The following is a 21,952-nucleotide window of genomic DNA, read 5'->3' as shown; positions in this document are numbered from 1 at the left end:
GATGATGCTTCCTCCAACATCACCACAACCCCGCTGCCCCTCTTCTAATCTCTCCCGACCTCTTCTCTCTGCTTTGTCATCCAAATTCTACAGATTCTTCCCAATTGAACTTGCTTTACACTTTCCCCATATCTCACCTTATGCTGCACCAGTTTCTTATTGCCCCCATGCACCTTGGCCCACCTGCCACCAACGGAGAAATCAGAGATGGCGTAGTAATAAGACCGAAGCACCTTTGGGTCGTTGAAGACCTCGTCTCCGAATGTGTTCAGCCGATTAAGGGTTACACGAATCTCCGTTGACGTTACCCACTCCTATAACAAAAGCAATGGCAGACATAAGGAATGATCAACAGGTGTATCAATACTCAAAGTGCAAAATGATACGTAAATGGTTCGTTTGGGCCAAATGGAAAGACAAAGGCAATTAAATAAATCAATTAATAAAAAAAATTATATATATATATTCTTGCAAAGGCAAAACAAACCAACAATATTTACACAGACTTTGTGCCATAGCGAGACTTGAGATGTTGGGACAACCACTTGGAGCATGGTCAGTGAGGCATGAGGTGGACGGTTGGAGGTGGATCAATCACCTTTATGGGGTGGAAAGTTCAATCACTTACCTTTATGGGGTGGACAGATAAATCACTCACCTTTATGGGGTGGACAGATCAATCACTCACCTTCATGGGGTGGACAGATCAATCACTCACCTTTTTGGGGTGGACAGATCAATCATTCACCTTTATGGGGTGGACAGATCAATCATTTACCTTTATGGGGTGGACAGATAAATCACTCACCTTTATGGGGTGGACAGATCAATCACTCACCTTCATGGGGTGGACAGATCAATCACTCACCTTTTTGGGGTGGACAGATCAATCATTCACCTTTATGGGGTGGACAGATCAATCATTCACCTTTATGGGGTGGACAGATCAATCAATCACCTTTATGGGGTGGATAGTTCAATCACTTACCTCCATGGGGTGGACAGATCAATCACTCACTTTTTTGGGGTGGACAGATCAATCATTCACCTTTATGGGGTGGACAGATCAATCATTCACCTTTATGGGGTGGATAGTTCAATCACTTACCTCCATGGGGTGGACAGATCAATCACTCACTTTTTTGGGGTGGACAGATCAATCATTCACCTTTATGGGGTGGACAGATCAATCACTCACATTCATGGGGTGGACAGATCAATCACACATTTATGGGGTGGACAGATCAATCACTCACCTTTATGGGGTGGACAGATAAATCACTCACATTTATGGGGTGTACAGATCAATCACTCACCTTTATGGGGTGGATAGTTCAATCACTCACATTTATGGGGTGGACAGATCAATCACTCACCTTTATGGGGTGGATAGTTCAATCACTCACATTTATGGGGTGGATAGTTCAATCACTCACCTTTATGGGGTAGATAGTTCAATCACTCACCTATATGGGTGGATAGTTCAATCACTCACATTTATGGGGTGGATAGTTCAATCACTCACATTTATGGGGTGGATAGTTCAATCACTCACATTTATGGGGTGGATTGTTCAATCACTCACCTTTATGGGGTGGATAGTTCAATCACTCACATTTATGGGGTGGATAGTTCAATCACTCACCTTTATGGGGTGGACAGATAAATCACTCACATTTATCGGGTGTACAGATCAATCACTCACCTTTATGGGGTGGATAGTTCAATCACTCACCTTTATGGGGTGGATTGTTCAATCACTCACATTTATGGGGTGGACAGATCAATCACTCACCTTTATGGGGTGGATAGTTCAATCACTCACATTTATGGGGTGGACAGATCAATCACTCACCTTTATGGGGTGGATAGTTCAATCACTCACATTTATGGGGTGGATAGTTCAATCACTCACCTTTATGGGGTAGATAGTTCAATCACTCACCTATATGGGTGGATAGTTCAATCACTCACATTTATGGGGTGGATAGTTCAATCACTCACATTTATGGGGTGGATAGTTCAATCACTCACATTTATGGGGTGGATTGTTCAATCACTCACCTTTATGGGGTGGATAGTTCAATCACTCACATTTATGGGGTGGATAGTTCAATCACTCACCTTTATGGGGTGGACAGATAAATCACTCACATTTATCGGGTGTACAGATCAATCACTCACCTTTATGGGGTGGATAGTTCAATCACTCACCTTTATGGGGTGGATTGTTCAATCACTCACTATTATGGGGTGGACAGATAAATCACTCACATTTATCGGGTGTACAGATCAATCACTCACCTTTATGAAGTGGATAGTTCAATCGTTCTCCTCTGTGAGGTGCACGGTTTGACTATTAACCTCTGTGTAGAAGACATTTCTACAGTTCACCTTTATGGAGTGAATTGTTTGATTGTTTACTTCCATGGGATGGATAGTTCAATCATTTACCTATTGGGGTGGACAGATCAATCGTTCTCCTCTGTGAGGTGCACGGTTCGACTGTTAACCTCTGTGTAGTAGACATTTCAATAGTTCACCTTTATGGGGTGGATTGTTTGATTGTTTACTTCCATGGGGCGGATAGTTCAATCGTTCACCTTTATTGGGTAGGTGGTTCCATCCTTCACCTCCATAGGGTGTCCGGTTCGACTGTTAACCTCTGTGTGGTGGATGGTTCAATTGTTCACCTTTATGGAGTGGATGGTTCAATTGTTCACCTTTATGGAGTGGATGGTTCGATTGTTCACCTTTATGGAGTGGATGGTTCGATTGTTCACCTTTATGGAGTGGATGGTGCAATTGTTCACCTTTATGGAGTGGATGGTTCGATTGTTCACCTTTATGGAGTGGATGGTTCAATTGTTCACCTTTATGGAGTGGATGGTTCGATTGTTCACCTTTATGGAGTGGATGGTTCGATTGTTCACCTTTATGGAGTGGATGGTTCGATTGTTCACCTTTATGGAGTGGATGGTTGAATTGTTCACCTTTATGGAGTGGATGGTTCAATTGTTCACCTTTATGGAGTGGATGGTTCAATTGTTCACCTTTGTGGAGTGGATGGTTCAATTGTTCACCTTTATGGAGTGGATGGTTCGATTGTTCACCTTTATGGAGTGGATGGTTCAATTGTTCACCTTTATGGAGTGGATGGTTCAATTGTTCACCTTTATGGAGTGGATGGTTCGATTGTCACTTCTGTGAGGTGCACATTTCTATCATTCACCTCTGCGGGGTGTCCGGTTGGATTGTTTAAATTGGTAGGATGTACAGTTCGATGAGTCACCTCCGTGGGGTGGATGGTGCGATCATTCACCTTTGTTTGGATGATGGTTTTATCGGTCATCTCTAGATGGCACCAGAACTGTGGACAATTAACCATGCACTGACAGGTGCTGAACGCAATTCATTTGTGAGCCAACAAAATTTTTTTTGCATTAATTGATTAATTGGGAGACAATTGGAATTACGTGCCTTGATATTAGGAATCACATGACTTAAATAATAAAATAGTGTGCTCAGAAACGGACGTGCCAATTCATCTACCTGCAGCAAGGAACTGGTGTCGAAGATGTATGCACTAGGTCGGCCTTCAAGTGTTGAGAAGGCCACGTTGGCGCCCGTGAGCGGGGAGATGTCGCTGAACTCGTCGGTGCACAAGGCAGTTGTCTCATCGTCTCCGGTGCGCAGGAAGCCTCGGGGAGACAGGCCGTACGTGGCAAGGCACGATCCGCTGTAGTACTGGTATGGCTTCCAGTCGGTGTTGGGCGAAGTGCGTTTGAAAATCGCGAAGCTCTCGGGCCTACTCGTGTGGAACTTGAGCCGAACATATGTGATGTCGAACGCCTTTCCTGCAGAGAAGGGGTGTTGTGGGTTAGGGGCTGGAGCCAAAGGTGAAACCTGTACAAATGTGGAAGGACTGATGCAGGCCTTGTGTTTTATAAAATGTGGAAGGACTGATGCAGGCCTTGTGTTTTATCAAATGATCAAATGTGGAAGGGCTGATGCAGGCCTTGTGTTTTATCAAATGTGGAAGGACTGATGCAGGCCTTGTGTTTTATCAAATGTGGAAGGACTGATGCAGGCCTTGTGTTTTATCAAATGTGGAAGGGCTGATGCAGGCCTTGTGTTTTATCAAATGTGGAAGGACTGATGCAGGCCTTGTGTTTTATCAAATGTGGAAGGACTGATGCAGGCCTTGTGTTTTATCAAATGTGGAAGGGCTGATGCAGGCCTTGTGTTTTATCAAATGTGGAAGGACTGATGCAGGCCTTGTGTTTTATCAAATGTGGAAGGGCTGATGCAGGCCTTGTGTTTTACCAAATTATCAAATGTGGAAGCACTGATGCAGGCCTTGTGTTTTACCAAATGTGGAAGGGCTGATGCAGGCCTTGTGTTTTATCAAATGTGGAAGGACTGATGCAGGCCTTGTGTTTTACCAAATGATCAAATGTGGAAGGGCTGATGCAGGCCTTGTGTTTTACCAAATGATCAAATGTGGAAGGGCTGATGCAGGCCTTGTGTTTTATCAAATGTGGAAGGGCTGATGCAGGCCTTGTGTTTTACCAAATTATCAAATGTGGAAGGACTGATGCAGGCCTTGTGTTTTACCAAATTATCAAATGTGGAAGGACTGATGCAGGCCTTGTGTTTTACCAAATTATCAAATGTGGAAGCACTGATGCAGGCCTTGTGTTTTATCAAATGTGGAAGGACTGATGCAGGCCTTGTGTTTTATCAAATGTGGAAGGACTGATGCAGGCCTTGTGTTTTATCAAATGTGGAAGCACTGATGCAGGCCTTGTGTTTTATCAAATGTGGAAGCACTGATGCAGGCCTTGTGTTTTACCAAATTATCAAATGTGGAAGCACTGATGCAGGCCTTGTGTTTTACCAAATGTGGAAGGACTGATGCAGGCCTTGTGTTTTACCAAATTATCAAATGTGGAAGGACTGATGCAGGCCTTGTGTTTTATCAAATGTGGAAGCACTGATGCAGGCCTTGTGTTTTATCAAATGTGGAAGCACTGATGCAGGCCTTGTGTTTTATCAAATGTGGAAGGACTGATGCAGGCCTTGTGTTTTATCAAATGTGGAAGGACTGATGCAGGCCTTGTGTTTTATCAAATGTGGAAGGACTGATGCAGGCCTTGTTTTATCAAATGTGGAAGCACTGATGCAGGCCTTGTGTTTTATCAAATGTGGAAGGACTGATGCAGGCCTTGTGTTTTATCAAATGTGGAAGCACTGATGCAGGCCTTGTGTTTTATCAAATGTGGAAGGACTGATGCAGGCCTTGTGTTTTATCAAATGTGGAAGGACTGATGCAGGCCTTGTTTTATCAAATGTGGAAGGACTGATGCAGGCCTTGTGTTTTACCAAATTATCAAATGTGGAAGGACTGATGCAGGCCTTGTGTTTTATCAAATGTGGAAGGGCTGATGCAGGCCTTGTGTTTTATCAAATGTGGAAGGACTGATGCAGGCCTTGTGTTTTACCAAATTATCAAATGTGGAAGGACTGATGCAGGCCTTGTGTTTTATCAAATGTGGAAGGGCTGATGCAGGCCTTGTGTTTTACCAAATTATCAAATGTGGAAGGACTGATGCAGGCCTTGTGTTTTACCAAATTATCAAATGTGGAAGGACTGATGCAGGCCTTGTGTTTTACCAAATTATCAAATGTGGAAGGACTGATGCAGGCCTTGTGTTTTACCAAATTATCAAATGTGGAAGGACTGATGCAGGCCTTGTGTTGAGCCAAATTATCAAATGTGGAAGGACTGATGCAGGCCTTGTGTTGAGCCAAATTATCAAATGTGGAAGGACTGATGCAGGCCTTGTGTTTTATCAAATGTGGAAGGACTGATGCAGGCCTTGTGTTGAGCCAAATTATCAAATGTGGAAGGACTGATGCAGGCCTTGTGTTTTATCAAATGTGGAAGGACTGATGCAGGCCTTGTGTTTTACCAAATTATCAAATGTGGAAGGACTGATGCAGGCCTTGTGTTTTATCAAATGTGGAAGGGCTGATGCAGGCCTTGTGTTTTACCAAATTATCAAATGTGGAAGGGCTGATGCAGGCCTTGTGTTGAGCCAAATTATCAAATGTGGAAGGACTGATGCAGGCCTTGTGTTGAGCCAAATTATCAAATGTGGAAGGACTGATGCAGGCCTTGTGTTGTACCAAATTATCAAATGTGGAAGGACTGATGCAGGCCTTGTGTTGAGCCAAATTATTTGGTTCAAGACCCGACTGATTGCATGGATGATTATCTACACCCGTGGTTCCCAACCTGGGGGCCATGGTGTATTTATCGGGGTGCCATGGGGTAATTTGAACCGTACTAAAAAGTTTTTTGTTTAAAAAAAAATTGTTTTGACTTTTATATTGTTTTTTTTACTTCCTATTGCAGATTTGACGTTATGGCTTCTGGGAGTAAAAAAGGAAAGTATCTTGAATACATAAAGCTTGGATTCACGTCTATTACCGTTTCTGGCCAAGAGAAACCACAATGTGTGCTGTCACAAGGTTTTGAGTACTGAATCCATGAGGCCATCCAAGTTGAAGTTGCACCTCGAGACGAATCACGCACAACATGCGAAGCAGGATCCCGAATTTTTCAAGCGGCATGAAAGAAATTTAAAGCGACAGAAGTTGGATGAGGGAGGAGCTTTTCAACAACAAAATGTAGCAACTGTCCAGGCTTCTTATGAAGTTTCTCTTGAAATTACAAAGAAGAAAAAACCCCACTCGATTGGGGAGACACTCATCAAGCCTCGTACCCTCATTGTCAAACGGGTTCTCGGCAAGGCAGAGGCTCGCAAAGTTGAACTATGGAACTAAATGTTCATGTTGGCTACTTGGAATTCCTCATTTTCTATGAAATAATTTACCAATTCTCATACAAACAAAATAGCCAATTAAAGGAAAAAACACCTCTCATAATGCACCACAGAGCATCTAGAAATCAACTTTTTCATGGGGGGGGCATGCCCCCAGACCCCCCAAGCCCGCTTACACGCGCTCCGCCACTCGACCCTTGCGAAAGGGAGGGGGTGCTGGGGATGTGCTCTGGGAGCCAAGGGGGCCATACGCACAAAAAAGATTGGGAACACCTGATCTACACCATGGCTGGTGTTATAATTAATCATTTGCTGAAAGATAAATTGTTCTTCAACACACAGAGCTTGAAAAAAAAGTTACGATAACAAAAACTAAGCGGTAACTGCATTTATCTTGAATAGGTATGTTCAAACAGGTAATCTGTCGATCATTTATTTTCCACTGAAAATTATTATGACAGCCCCCGTGGTCTATTTGCAAGTCATGCCCACAACGGTCTTCAGGAACATGTCTGCGCATTCGGAAACATGCCTCTGCATATGCACCGACTTGTCCTGATCAGGCAAAAGGGATATCGTTTCTCAATTACAGAGACCGCCGTGACTTGTCCATGTGCTGCACATAACCTGCTTGGTGCACACGATGCAAATGTGATACCAAAACGTAGCTCATGTCATGACACAACCACCAGGACCTTCAGAGCTGCATTTTCATTCTTTGCGCATGGTACACCATCACTCATGCTGTATTTACCCTGCTCATGGTGATTCTCACATGTAAACGAAGACTTGCAACCTGGAAAGAGTCCTTACGATGCAAGGCCCTCAACGCTGAACAAAAATGTGAATCATTCATAAAATAAAAAATATCCAGATTGTATATATACGTATGACCAATCATATGACGTTATTTTGTATGCAGCACACGGTGCCGCTGATGCAGTGCCCCCTGGAGGCTGGAGCAGGAATTTGTCATTTGTTCAGGGTGCTGGCAATAACTCGCCTACTCTTTGCAAAAGACACCGTGGGATTCGTAAAGTCCACTAACTTATCGTCCATCCGATGAACGGGGTACACACATTGATACCTCACCCTGCATGTGAAACACCAGGATGACAGTTTATATATATATATATATCTTCTTATCTTCTTATAATAGAGCAAACGTATATGGTTATGTTTATATGTGACCCAAACGTTATCTTCTTGTTCAAATAAAATTAACACCCAAAAGACAGTCTGTGAACTCTTAATTACCGTTTAGCCTGCTGAGCCCCCTCAGGCCTTTGACGACCCTTCAAGTCCCCCAAGACCACCAAGACCCCTGAAGACCCAAAATACCCTTAAAGACCCTGAAGACCCAAAATACCCCGAAGACCCAAAACACCCTGAATACTCCAAAGACCCTGAAGACTCCAAAGACTCTGAATGACCCTGAAGACCCTTAAATACCCCGAATAACCAAAAGGCCCTTAAGATCAAAAAGCCCCTGAAGACACCAAATACCCAAAACACAACAAAGACCCATAATACCCTTAAAGGCCTAGAGGATCCAAAAGACCCAAATGGCCTTGAAGATCCAAAATAAGATGAAGACCCAAAAGACCCTGAAGACACCGAAATGGTCAAAGATGCCTATCCCTCTGAAACGACCTGTGGTGAGGCGCGCGAAACGCGCCGAGTCACGCTCGTATATATATATATATTTACACACACACACACACACACACACACCAAATTTCCAACTAACTAACTACAGTGCCAGCGTTTATTCTTAGGGCAGCTTCTGATAACCTTTCTTTATTGTCATAGAAACCAAGGTTACCATCACACAAGAATTACAACAATAAACTTCAATCCAAACTTTCTCTGAGAATATGTGAATATAAGTTACTCCTTAGGAAGAAATACTCTGCCATCATAAGAATAACCTTTTGAAAAACTTCGGCATGACCACGTTGTAACAATTTTCTCTCCAGAGTTACAAAATAAAAACCCTTTGGGCCCCAAGGCTGCTGCTCTCTGAGCTCTGGCATTGTGGATAGAATAGCCTTCTATGGATTGCAAGAGATCCTAACGTAGCGCAACAATCGGATCAACGTCATGTTCGTTTTGTTGAGGTCATTTGGACTTTATATACAGAACTACATGAACTAATGTGTTGTATTTTCCGAAGGCAAAGTGAGTGATTCAACATCTGACAAGTGAGTGAAAGCAGACGAGACAGCCGCCTTAATATTCTCTGTCAATAATGTGTCATGCACCTGTAAAAGATACCGAAGCACGTGACATCAGCGGGTGGGAGGCGTGAGAAGTGGTGGGGTTGGGGGGGGCATTGGGGAGGGGGGTTTGTATCAATAAATCATCGCGGCAAGCCATACTGACAATGACATTCTATATATGGTCATAATTATATGGCACAATAACTACATATAGTATATAAAATTCAATCTAATCACTCATAAACTCATTGACTGATATGAATGTTCTGTAATTTCCGGGTGACGTTGAAAGCTTAAATTTGGCGTGCCGATGGACATCGAAGCCAATACACCGGGAAAAATCACAGAACCGCCAGAAAGCGTCCGTAAATGAAAACATACATGAGTGTGTCCGTAAATAAAAAAACCTAAACGTGTCCGTAAAAACAAAACAAACAAAAAATAGATCGATATCTCGCATTTGAAAATTGTAATTTCTATAACTATTAACTATGAAATAAAAACCTCAATGAAAATTTACATTAAAAACCGTAAATGCGTTCTTTAAAAAAAAAAACCCCCCAAAAAAACCCCAATTGATATCTAGCACGAGGTCGGTGATGCTTTCCTATAATCATAAAGCTTCTATTTATTATGTCCTGTGTTGAAGTCCTGTGTTGCAAATCAAGTCCTGTGTTGTCTGGTGTCTCTGTCTGCGTGTGGATAATAACTATTCCCTGTCAAGGAACTTCAACACAAGAGAAGGCCATTGGGCCTGGGCTAGTAGGTATTGCTAACATATGGTTATGTGTCAGTGCTCTATCCTTTTTGAAATGCCGAACATCAAGTAAAGAAGCAGACCGTACAGTTTTTAGTTTTTGGTGTGATGGAGGTGAATTTGAAGCACCAACCTCCCAAACTCAGAGCGGAGGCTCTAACTATTACACCACCGAGTTTGGTAGAGCGGCGTATATGCGTGTGATAGCTCTTCCAAGTAGAAAATCCCATCAAATATTTTAAATCAATATTCATCATTTCACTTCCTCGTAATTTGGAAATATACTACAGATTGAAAATGATAAAAGGACCATTTTAAATCATGTTTACCAGAAACCCTCCCATACCTGACTTCTGTCATCTGAGTCCTGGAATTAATGGGTCGAATGTCATTGAATGAGAAGCAACTGACAAACCGTTAAGTGATTTTACAGCACTGCCGTATATTGAAAACAAATGGGAGAAACAAATGGAAAATTCAATTCTCAAATAGTCCTAAGACAATGATGCTTTTTTATTTATTACTAAGTACAGATGTCGGGGGCCTAAGGGGATCCATGAGCGGCGAACAGCACCCAACAATCAGTGGGGCGAACATTGCAGTTTTTCTCGTCTCATCGTGTTCTTGGAAAACTGAGAGGACTGCAAGACCTGAACCCCCGGGGCCCATGCCACATTTCGGATCCGGAACATTTAGCCAATTATACTAAACTACAACTAGAGAGTTCATAGAACACCTTACGGCTTACCCCATGAAGTTTTAAGAAAAAGGACATGGGTGGGGTCTGCGAGCAGCAAAAACAATATATAACAAAAACGACAAAAAAAGACTAAAAACTATAGAAAACAGGGTGAGCCATAAATATAGTCAGGTTCACTATGTTTTTTCGTTCAAAATTTTGGTAGATTAGCAAAACTATACATTTCTGGAATACTCAGAGCATGATGAATCCAAAAATTAATGTTTGCATTTGCATAGACACCTTTGCGAAAATGACCCTCAGGACAGTGATGAAGATCTGTAAAAGCATATTCCTGAACGGTGTAGACCTCGTAGATCCTGTGCATAGGACTTCTAGTTCAATCTGATACTAACAAGGCTGCTTTCTTGCTTTATAAACCCATACCTATAACTTCAAAGGACTTGCAATATCATGTATTATGTAATACAGTTATATCACAAATATAAAGACAATGGTTTTCAATTACCTTTGTTTGTTGCTTTTTTATAATCCTGAGCACTATTTTGAGGCCTTTATTGGATTCCTTAACCCAGAAAACATAGGATTAGCATATTTAATTAAGTCTCTAGGTTGACTAGAAGCCGAGATTGCGCAAAATATGTATTTTATGGCGGCCATTTTGAAAATCTAAAATGGCGGCCATGCAGGTATCTGTGCAAATGCCAACATTGATTTTCGGATTCTCCATGCTCTGATGATTCCAAAAATGTACAGGTTTGCTAATCTCCCAAAATTTTGAACGAAATTATATTTGTTAACATAGTGAACCTGACTCTTCATCACTGTCTTGAGTGTCATTTTCGCAAAGGTGTCTATGCAAATGCAAACATTAATTTTTGGATTCCTCATGCTCTGAGTATTCCAGAAATGTATAGTTTTGCTAATCTACCAAAATTTTGAACGAAATTATATTTGTTAACATAGTGAACCTGACTAATATGGTCATTTTTGAAATTCGTGTGAAGGAAATAAAAAAAATTGTGTTTCAAAATACATTCATTCATGATATTGAAGTACATAACATGCATTTTTATTATTTTTATTTTTTACTGATTTAGTTTTCTTTTTTGCAGGCAGAACACTTGAGCGAACATGTGGAACTGGTCGGGTGAAGAACGCGCTTTCGCTATCAAAGATTTTTACAAGAATGATGATAGTGCAACTGCTGCACATCGTCAATTCAAACTCCATTTCAATTTTCAACGTCATGGAAATGTGCCGTCTGTTCGTGCTGTCAAGTTATGGGTTCAGAAGTTTGAGAGGACCGGTTCAACTTTAAAAGAGAAACCGCCGGGAGCACCCAAATCAGTAAGAACGGCACAAAACATTGAGCGTGTAAGGGAGTCAGTTTTGAAAAGTCCGCATCGCTCCAGCCGAAAGCATGCATCAGCCTTAATAATTTCTCACACGTCACTACACCGCATATTGCATAAGGATTTAAACTTTTATCCCTATAAAATTCAAACTGTCCAGGAATTAAGCCAAGATTATGAGATTGCCCGCAATAATTTTTGTGAGGAATGCTTGGGCATGTTGCAGAATATCATGAATAATTAGCATCCAAGATTGGAGGAGGTGGTGGACAGGTTGGTCAGACGAAATGGTGTGCATCTCCTAGATGTTCTTTTCCACAAATAAATGGCATGTTATGTACTTCACTTTCTTGTAAGAACTTGTTTTGAAATACAACTTTTTATTACCTTTACACGAGTGTTAAAAATAACCATATATATATATATATATATATATATCTATATATATCTATATATATATATATATATATATATATATATATATATATATATATATATATATATATATATATATATATATATATATATATATATATATATATATATATATATACAGGGGGCTGCAAAAGTAGGTATACAGTAAGGATTATACCAGTATTACCAGTATTATAAGAGAGGTGCTAGGATTCATTTAATACTAGAATTCATTTAAATCATTAAAATCATTATTACCATTTAAAATATTTTTATTTTCGTAATTTTTTCTATAATACATCTATTATTTGCAGGTAAAGTGGAAATTTAACATACATGGTTTTTCATTACTGTATACCTACTTTTGCAGCCCCCTGTATATATATATATATATATATATATATATATATATATATATATATACTGTATATATATTATATATATATATATATACTGTATATATATTATATATATATATATATATATATATATATATATATATATATATATATATATATATATATATATATATATATATATATATACAGACTTGGCATTTAATATGGAATATTTTTTTTTTCTTGACTTGGGTTTACTTTCTGAACTCAGTATATCAATCTGGTGAGTTTCTTTTACGCTTCGGTGATTTCTTTGTTAAAAGAACCATGTCACTGATTGTCTGTCACAGCAAGAAGTCAATAACAGGATTATATCACAGGTGGCGTGACAAAATGTACGGACAGGTACATTTGACGATTGGTTTCACAATCAGGTATATAAGGGTTGTTGCATTCTGTATTAGTGGAAACAACTGCTGCACGTCTACAAAAGTTATTGCCGCTTCCCCTGGAGATGGTCCGTCAACTCGACAATGCTGTTTGACATTTAGTGGTGGCTTTACGAAATTCCGGCATGAAACAGCGTGCTATTGCTCGGCAGTATGGCATCACTCAATGTCAGGTGTCACAGATCACAAGGAGGGATGATCGCCAGCTGCACCGGTTAGTCCGCAATGGCCGTACCAAGTCAGCTAATCGGCTTAGGGCTGAGTGGCAGCAACTGACAAATGTGCCTGTATCCAGAAGGCTAGTCAACCAACGACTGGTTCAAGCAGGCTATCGTGCCAGGCGTCCCCTGAGAAAGCCACGTCTGACCAGACAACACCACCAGCGCCGATTGCAGTGGGCCAGAGAGCACCGTCAATGGCAGCCAGGGCACTGGAATCACATGATCTTCAGTGACAAGTCTAGATTTCTGGTCTATCGTCAATATGGCCGCGTCCGAGTGCGCAGACAAGTGCATGAAGCCTACAACGAAGATTGTGTAGTGCCAAGAGTCCAAGCTGGAGGTGGTGGGGTGACCGTTTGGGCTCCTTTTCATGCAGGGGGCAAAACTGACCTGGTTGTTCTGAATGGAAACCTGAACCAGTTCAAGCACAGGGCCATTCTGGAAGAAACATTGCTTCCATTTGTTCGTGCAGCCTTTCGAGGAAACTTTGTCTTCCAAGATGACAATGCACGGCCTCGTCGTGCTTGCATGATCCAACACTTTCTTGCTGAACGTGGTGTAGAGCATATGGAGAGGTCTGCCATGTCCCTGGATATGAATCCGATAGAGAACTTGTGGGCAGAATTAATGCGTCAAATCGACAACTTGGACCAGCAGCCTGCCTCTGTGCGTGAATTGCAGCAGGCTATTGTCACTGCATGGCAAGCGATTCCTGTCCAAACCTTGGCAAATCTCCTGAACAGCATGCCTCAACGTGTACGTGCTCTCCTGAATGCTCGTGGGGGGATTACACGAAGTACTGAACTGTAATTTTACTGTCCGTAATCCCAGTCGTAATTTAACTTTTGTTTTTGTTAAAAAAATTTTTTGGCTAATGTGCAAAATAAAGACATACTTCTGGAAAACGCAAAGAAGTTTAACACAGTACTGTCCGTGAATTGAGTTCGATATCAGTTTACATCACTTTCAAGGATCAATTTATTTGCTTCGAAATGTCAAATGTGGTTTTTGTTTCTTTTAAAGGTCACATTAACAAAATCAAGAATAATTTCAACATAATTCCAATGAACTTTTGGTTCTATGTCATCTTGAAAAGTAAGTTCACCCCCACAAAAAAAAAATCCATATTAAATGCCAAGTCTTTTTTTTTTTTTTTTTTTTTTTTTTTTTTTTTAATATGTATATATAATATGTACATATATGTATATATATGTATATATATATATGTATATATATTGTTGCGGATATGGGACTTGGCCTCAATATCCGCTTGTAAATACTCCCCTATTTCCCCAATACTCCCCAACTATCCCCAATCCCCCATTCCCTAGTCCCATTGCCTGTAAATAACACTCTGTAGAACCGACCTTCCCTTTTTTCCCCCATTAAATGTCGTGCCCAGGTCCACCGCATCTCACGTAGACAACTTTCGGACATCCTGCTAGTTATTCTTAGTCTATGTCAGTTAAGGACTCGTTTCCATTAATTCTGACTCTTCGTTGCACCAGAATGTGATTATATGGCACCAGTAGTGAGTTTAGGACCTTCCCATACCTCCTCCCATCTTCTTCCCCAAACAACAACTACAACAACAACAACAACTACAACAACGGCGCGGCGCGGGGGAGTGTGCGTCCTCACACCGGCTCGGTTAGCCGCCATTGACCATGCGCTCCGACGGGGTTACCACGAAGGGGCTCCTTGTCAGCCTCTCGTCAAGGGCGGAGCCGGTAACCCCCCCGCACGCACCCAATGAGAAGCAACGGGCCGATTCCATCTGGGGCGGAGCTAACGAGCCGAGGGCGTGTCACTCCCCGCCGGATATACGCGGCGACTTGCCGGACGTGACGTGAGATGCGCCCCCAGCTTGAAGAAGAGCCAGTCACCACCTCCAAGCGCTGAGCGAGCTCCACGCATCGACCCGGTATTGCAGTACCTCCGAGAACGGTGCACCCCCTCCGAGAACGGTGCACCTTGAGCCATCGACTGCCCGCTTTCCTTGCCATCAATCCCCGTGTGAGTCAGTTTTTGTCCTGTTTATCTGTCGTCTGTCGGGGCTATTATAAGAGTGTGTCTAAGTGCCTGTCTTTCTATGCTGTCCCTCTTGTCGTTGTAATCTGACCTTCCGCCCTAATATAACCTCCTCCGGAGGTCTTGAGAACTGAACCCTTGGTGTCGTGTCATTTTAACCCAGCCGTTGTGTCCTTTTCCTCAATTGATTTAGTGTAGCGCGACTCGGCAACGTTCGAGTATAATTGGGTAACTTGTGCGGACACGGCGGCCATTCCGCTCGGCCCACCATAACATCAAAGTCGTGTCTGTAACAATTGGTGTCAGGAGTGTCGGATTCGGACATGGGACTAAATTTATTAGGCCCAAATTTTGGAACACCAATTGTACCACTAGGGTAACAATTGGTGTTGGGGAGGTAGAATTCGATCCGGAGCGCGTTTCCCGCTCGAAATTATAACGGCGAAATTTGAATTTGTTTTACGAAAATAAAAACCCGAATTTTGAAAGTCGCGCTATGGCAGACCAAGACAGCTGGGGTCCGGTAGAGGAGAGTGAGGCAGGGTCGGTCCAGGACCAAATTGAGGGACGCGAGGAGAGCGAAGCAGTGAGGGTGGCAGGTTCGCAAAATAGCGCCGTCACGCACGAAGTAGCGGGCGCGCAAAATGGCGCCTCGCAGATGGCCACGGCGTCCACGCCCGCGACCGTAGTGGCGCCACCGGTGGATTTGAACTTGTTTTTAATACAAATGAAGGCCCTTATGGCCCAGAATAGTGAGCAAATGAGGGCTGATAGTAAGCGATTGGGTGAGCGATTGGAGGGCCAAATAGGGGTAATAAGGGACGAAGCGAGGGCTCAGAGTGAGCAAATGGGGGTAATGGGAAACCAAATGGGGGTAATGGGAAACCAAATGGGGGTAATGAGGGACGAAGCGAGGGGTACCGGTGAGGGGTTAGACAATAATTTTAAGGGTTTAGACAAGAAATTTGGGAAGTTAGACGACAAATTTGAGGGGTTAGACAACGGGATAAAAGAGGTGAGAAATGGGTTAATGGGGGTAGAAAACAGAATGGCCGCTCAAGAGAATCAAATGGAAGGGATGCAAAAGGGGTTAGAGGGGGTAGAAAATAGAATGGCTGCCCAGGAGAATCAGATAGAGGGAGTGAAAAATGGGTTAGAGGGGTTAGAAAACAGGATGGAAGGCAAATTGAGGGACATGAGGGACCAAGCGGAAAGGGAAGTTTACCAAATGGGGCAGCAGATAGAGGGGGTCAGAATGGGGGTAGAAACCAAACTGGATGCTCACAGGAAGGAAATGGAGCAGATGAGGGTGGCATCTGGGCAGGAGATGCCAGTGATGGGAGAGGAGATCAGAAGAGGAGTGAGTGAGGAGGTCGGAGGAGTGCGCGAGGAGGTAAGGCACTGTAAGGAGCACATGGAGAAGGAGGTGAGAAAGGGGACTGTAAAGTTACAAGGGGGCATAGAGGACCTGACGCAGGAGGTGGAACAGCTGACGGAGGGACAAAAAGGACTAACGGAGCAGGTTCAAAGGAACACTGCGGTATTAGGAGGGTTAAAAGCGACACAAAACGACATAAAAAACGACTTGATAACGACAAAGAGGCAATGTCAGATGGTACGTGAGGGACTGACAACGAGGTTGGACGAGGTGATAGAGGTAATGGAGACGAAGGACCGGCAGGTGAGGACGCACATGGAAACGGTCAAGGTAGCCTTGCAGGACGAGCTTGAGGAGACGTACCGGGGAATAAAAGAGGTGAAGCAGAAATTAGAAGAAGTGGAGGAAGGGGTGAGCGAAATTAAGAAGCGACGGAGAGGGGATAAGAAAGAGATAAAAGAGGAGATAAAAGAATTGGTCCAAAGTCTGTGTTTGGATCGTGATGATGTGCTCATTAACCGGATGAGGGATTCGCAGGTGATGGAGGAGAAGCGAAGAGGAAGAGGACCCGGTGTAAGTGGTGACCAATATGGTCGTGCGTATGATGCGCCAGGGGATTTAATAAGCTTGGGGGTCGAGATGGACCCGGGTGTTCGTGAGAGGCCGTTGGTGAAGTGTGCGACAGGTTTGGTGTGCGAAAGAGGAGGTGTGCGAGAAAGTCCGACTCTGGGGTGTGTGAGGAAAAAGTGCGTGCCAAGGAGTGAGGGTGCTGGCGAGAGTGAGTCGGTCGTAGCGCGTGTGCGAGGGAGCACATGGAAGCGTGGTGTGGTAAGTGTTACAGAGGGTGTGACGGGAGAGTGTGCGCAAGAGTGTGCGCGAGAAAGGTGTGTGACGGACAGGTGCATGGGGAAAGAGTGCGCTGTCAAAGGCAAGGAAGAATGCACACCTGTGGTGAGTGTTACAGAGGGTGTAACGGGAGAGTGTGCGCGAGAAAGGTGTGTGACGGACAGGTGCATGAGGAAAGAGTGTGCTGTCAAGAGTAAGGGTGAGTGCGCTGTCAAGAATGGAGGTGAGAGTAGTGAGAGTGACAAGGAGAGTGAGTTGGTTGTGACAGGTGAGCGAGGATGTACACCTGGGATGGAAGGATGCACACCTGGAATGGTAGAGTGTGAGTGGGAAGGCACGCTGGAGTTGGTGGTGAGGCACGTGGTTGGGTGTGCGAATGAGAGCACACCTGTGATTGTCACAGAGGAGGTGACCGAGGAGGGGGCGCGAAGAGGTGTGTTGGTGAGGTGTGCGGGTGACGAATGTGTGCCAAAGTGTTCGGTGGTCAGGTGTGTGACCAAGGCTGTGAGTGGAATGAGGGTACCTGGGTGTGTAAGGAAAGGTACGAGGAGCATGGGCACGGCTGGATGTGTGAGCAAGGAACGGGCTGCGGGGTGTAAGCATACAGGTGAAGCATCGACGTTACACGGGTTAGAGGTTAGGTCGACTTTTAGCCGAATCGGGCCCTCGGTGCGTGCTGGGCCTCGCTTTGAACGGCCGCGTCCGTGCTCCACTAGGCGGAGCGGGCAGCCCGATAGAAAGGGTCGTCATGGCGACCACTTTTTGTTGAGGCAGTCCGGCAGGTCGAGATCGGGACATTGGATGGCTCCACGCCGAGATGGTGTGTGGGATCTCGGCCCGGGTAAGCCCCCGTCCCTGCACCGAGTGCCGGACGCATCCAGCCGCTGGCACAGAACAACCCGCATTCATGGCTTGGCTTTACGAAGCCGGGCTTTGGATAGGAATTGGCGCACCGAGAGGCATTAGTGAGTAGACTGGGTGATGAGGATAGTGTTTTGGCCCCAAAATTAGAGAAAAACAAAATTTGATGATTGGCAAAGGAGTGGCAGTAATGATTGGCAGATGATGGGCAGTGAGTGGCAAATTTTTGATTTGTTGAAATTTGACGAGCGAAATTGGTAGTGAGCGATGGGCCCGGTGGGTAAGGGTGGCATCCCTGCCACTCTTCCCATGGTGGGGCAAATGCGCAATAGCTTATGGGGTGATGGCGGTGAAAACTAGCCCGGGTGGGTTAGGATATGGTGTGTAGGGATCTAGCGAAGATGACAGTAGGTAACGTTAAGATTAGTTAGTGACTGATACCTGTAGTGGGGACGCAGGTAGATTAGTATGGATGATAATGACGAGGGAGCGCAATAGTTTAAAGGGACGACTGGGAAGCGCAAGTTTCAGAGGGGAGTAGTTAGATGAGATGATGCCGTGTGTGGTTGAGAATTGAACAGGTGTGATTGCACAGGTGTGCAACTGGAGCAGTGTGGAGCAGTGTATGAGTAGTGGGTGTGTGGATCAGCGCGAATGCGCTTGGGGAGAGAAGGGTGCAGGTGGCACCAGGTGTGAGAGCACAGGTGTGCAGGTACAGGTGTGTGGAGAGAGTTGGAGTAAGTGGTACGGAGTGGTGTGCATGGTGCGAAGGTGTGGATGGGGGAAGAGTGGACCCCCTTTCACGAGTACCCGGGGCGGGTAGTGTAAGTGTTAGGTAGAGGGTATAGGTAAATTGTGGTTGGATATTGGCATTTGTGGTGCGGTTGCAGAATGGTGTTGTGGATGGGTGCATTAGTGTTGTGGAAATGGCTGGGCGTGTAGCCTGTTAGTGTGTGTAGTTGGTTGGGCACTCCACCACTGTGAGGATGTCGGCCAGGTGAGGCCGCAGGTGGGCTCTGGGAGCCGGTAGTTGTGAGTGGGTGCCTGAGGATCCCGGGTGTGGATCGGGTAGCCCAGTGCCAGAGAGGGCACCGAGTGGGGAGAGCGCCAGAGGGCCTTCCCCAGGTAGTTAGGTTAGGGTAAGGAGCAGGTAAGCTCGGAGGCAACTGCAGTGGTGGAGGTGTGCAGGTGGGTAGACCCGCTGGGAGAGGTACACGTCGCGGCCCAGAAATTGTGCGAGGGCACCGGGAGATGAATCGGGGGAGTGAGACCCCAAATTGAAAAGCACCACAGTTTGGTCAATGGGCATTGGTTTTTAGAACCCATAGTGTAAGAGGGCCAATGGTTTGGCAGGAGAAAGACCCCGGGTAGTGTAAAGTGTGTTAAAGTCATTTAGGAAATAGTTAGGATTGATGAACCTGTCGCACCATACGCAGCCACTTACCTGTGGTGATGATGATGACTCCACACCTGTGTTTTCTTTGTTCTGTTGCAGGAAGGAGAATTGCTGTTGGATTTGTGAGACGCATCACGACGTGGATGAGACATTGGGGTGATTCCATCTCTCCCTCCTTAGGAGGGACTGATGATGAATTGGTGATGGCAAATTATGATGTTGAGTTGGAGATGGCAAATTTTGATGAGAGTTGAAAATGGCAAATTTGATTGGTTAGGAGGGAGAGAAGACGAATTTGGTTTATGGGAGGAACGGGGAAGACAGTAGGGACGTTTGTTGATTGGTAAAGTAGATGTTTACGGGTAGTGTTGTGTTTTGTGGATACAGTAAGGGGTAAGGGGGGGGCCATGTAGGTTACCTGGTGGGGGGGGGGGGGGGCGTACGGTAGGAACGTACCTGTCTCACCTGGTTCCCATGTGCCCCCAGTGTGCATTACCTTGCATTGCGTGCACTTTTGCGCCCTTACCACCTTACTCACTTGTCTGCTTCTTTTGTCTCCCACCTCCGAGGATCTGGCTTTGGGGTAGAGAGAGAGGAGAGAGAGGTGCTGGCTTCGCAGTTGTGGGCCTGCACTTTCGCTGCTTGCTGCCTGGATCGATACACCATATGGACCGCAATGTTTGTGGCCACCCACCATGGACCGCAGTTCTTATGCGGCCAAGCACCACCCATGGATGGACCTATGGGTCAACGTGGCACCTATGCCATACAAGGTGAACCACTAACAGTTGGCCCCCTGATGGCCACAATAAAGAAATGGATGCGGTTGGCGCCTTTCTTTATTTTTCTAAGGAAGTAAGAAGGCCAAGTGCACCACACGAAGGCAAGACCAGCGGCAGAACATCGGCCGGCTGCGACACCACACAATGATCACTAAACATTTTATTGGTGCACCGGATGGTGCTGACTGTGTGATGGGGTGGTGCTTTTGGTGCTGGGAAGGGGTGCTCTGCACATTATTAAAGGCCGTAGGCCACAGAGCACTCGTGGGTTGGTGTATCGATGCTGGCATGCGTGCTCTCTCTATGCATAACATCTGCATGTGTTCCTCCAAAAACAGGTCCTGGATCGTAGTGTAAATATCAGCGTAGTTGTGTAAATAATGCTCCCTACCGGCTGTATGTTTAGTTTGCGAATTCTTTCCGCAATTCGGTTATCCTGTGGGCGTGTTTCTGTGAGGAGAAGGGTGCAACGTCGCAGGGGGACATATTTACTCATTTGTGAATATCTGTAAAACTGTCGCACTCAGGGTAGAGTTAATAGTAGAGGGAACTACATCTGAGTGCCACACTAAAATAGGTAAAAATTTATCGGGTCGGGACGCCCCGAGGGTAGAGAAGGGTGCAATGTTGCGGATATGGGACTTGGCCTCAATATCTGCTTGTAAATACTCCCCTATTTCCCCAATACTCCCCAACTATCCCCAATCCCCCATTCCCTAGTCCCATTGCCTGTAAATAACACTCTGTAGAACCGACCTTCCCTTTTTTCCCCCATTAAATGTCGTGCCCAGGTCCACCGCATCTCACGTAGACAACTTTCGGACATCTTGCTAGTTATTCTTAGTCTATGTCAGTTAAGGACTCGTTTCCATTAATTCTGACTCTTCGTTGCACCAGAATGTGATTATATGACACCAGTAGTGAGTTTAGGACCTTCCCATACCTCCTCCCATCTTCTTCCCCAAACAACAACTACAACAACAACAACAACAACTACAACAACGGCGCGGCGCGGGGGAGTGTGCGTCCTCACACCGGCTCGGTTAGCCGCCATTGACCATGCGCTCCGACGGGGTTACCACGAAGGGGCTCCTTGTCAGCCCCTCGTCAAGGGCGGAGCCGGTAACCCCCCCGCACGCACCCAATGAGAAGCAACGGGCCGATTCCATCTGGGGCGGAGCTAACGAGCCGAGGGCGTGTCACTCCCCGCCGGATATACGCGGCGACTTGCCGGACGTGACGTGGATGCGCCCCCAGCTTGAAGAAGAGCCAGTCACCACCTCCAAGCGCTGAGCGAGCTCCACGCATCGACCCGGTATTGCAGTACCTCCGAGAACGGTGCACCCCCTCC

General features: G+C 44.9%; 1 protein-coding gene across 1 annotated transcript in view; it reads right to left on the bottom strand.

Moving 5' to 3' along the window:
* LOC137432803 (laminin subunit gamma-1) overlaps positions 1-21,952 on the bottom strand; it is a 112,258-nt gene that overhangs the window by 63,227 nt on the left and 27,079 nt on the right. The window contains exons 2-3 of the mRNA XM_068125025.2: positions 3,553-3,857; positions 184-314 (exon numbers count right to left, since the gene is read on the bottom strand). Coding sequence (XP_067981126.2) covers positions 184-314; positions 3,553-3,857 — 436 coding nt within the window. The remainder of the gene's footprint in view (positions 1-183; positions 315-3,552; positions 3,858-21,952) is intronic.

This window comes from Myxine glutinosa, chromosome 8 (genome assembly GCF_964187855.1).
Source record: "Myxine glutinosa chromosome 8, kmMyxGlut1.1, whole genome shotgun sequence".
In the NCBI taxonomy this organism is placed as follows: domain Eukaryota; kingdom Metazoa; phylum Chordata; class Myxini; order Myxiniformes; family Myxinidae; genus Myxine; species Myxine glutinosa.
This window is presented reverse-complemented; position numbering and strand designations above follow the sequence as displayed.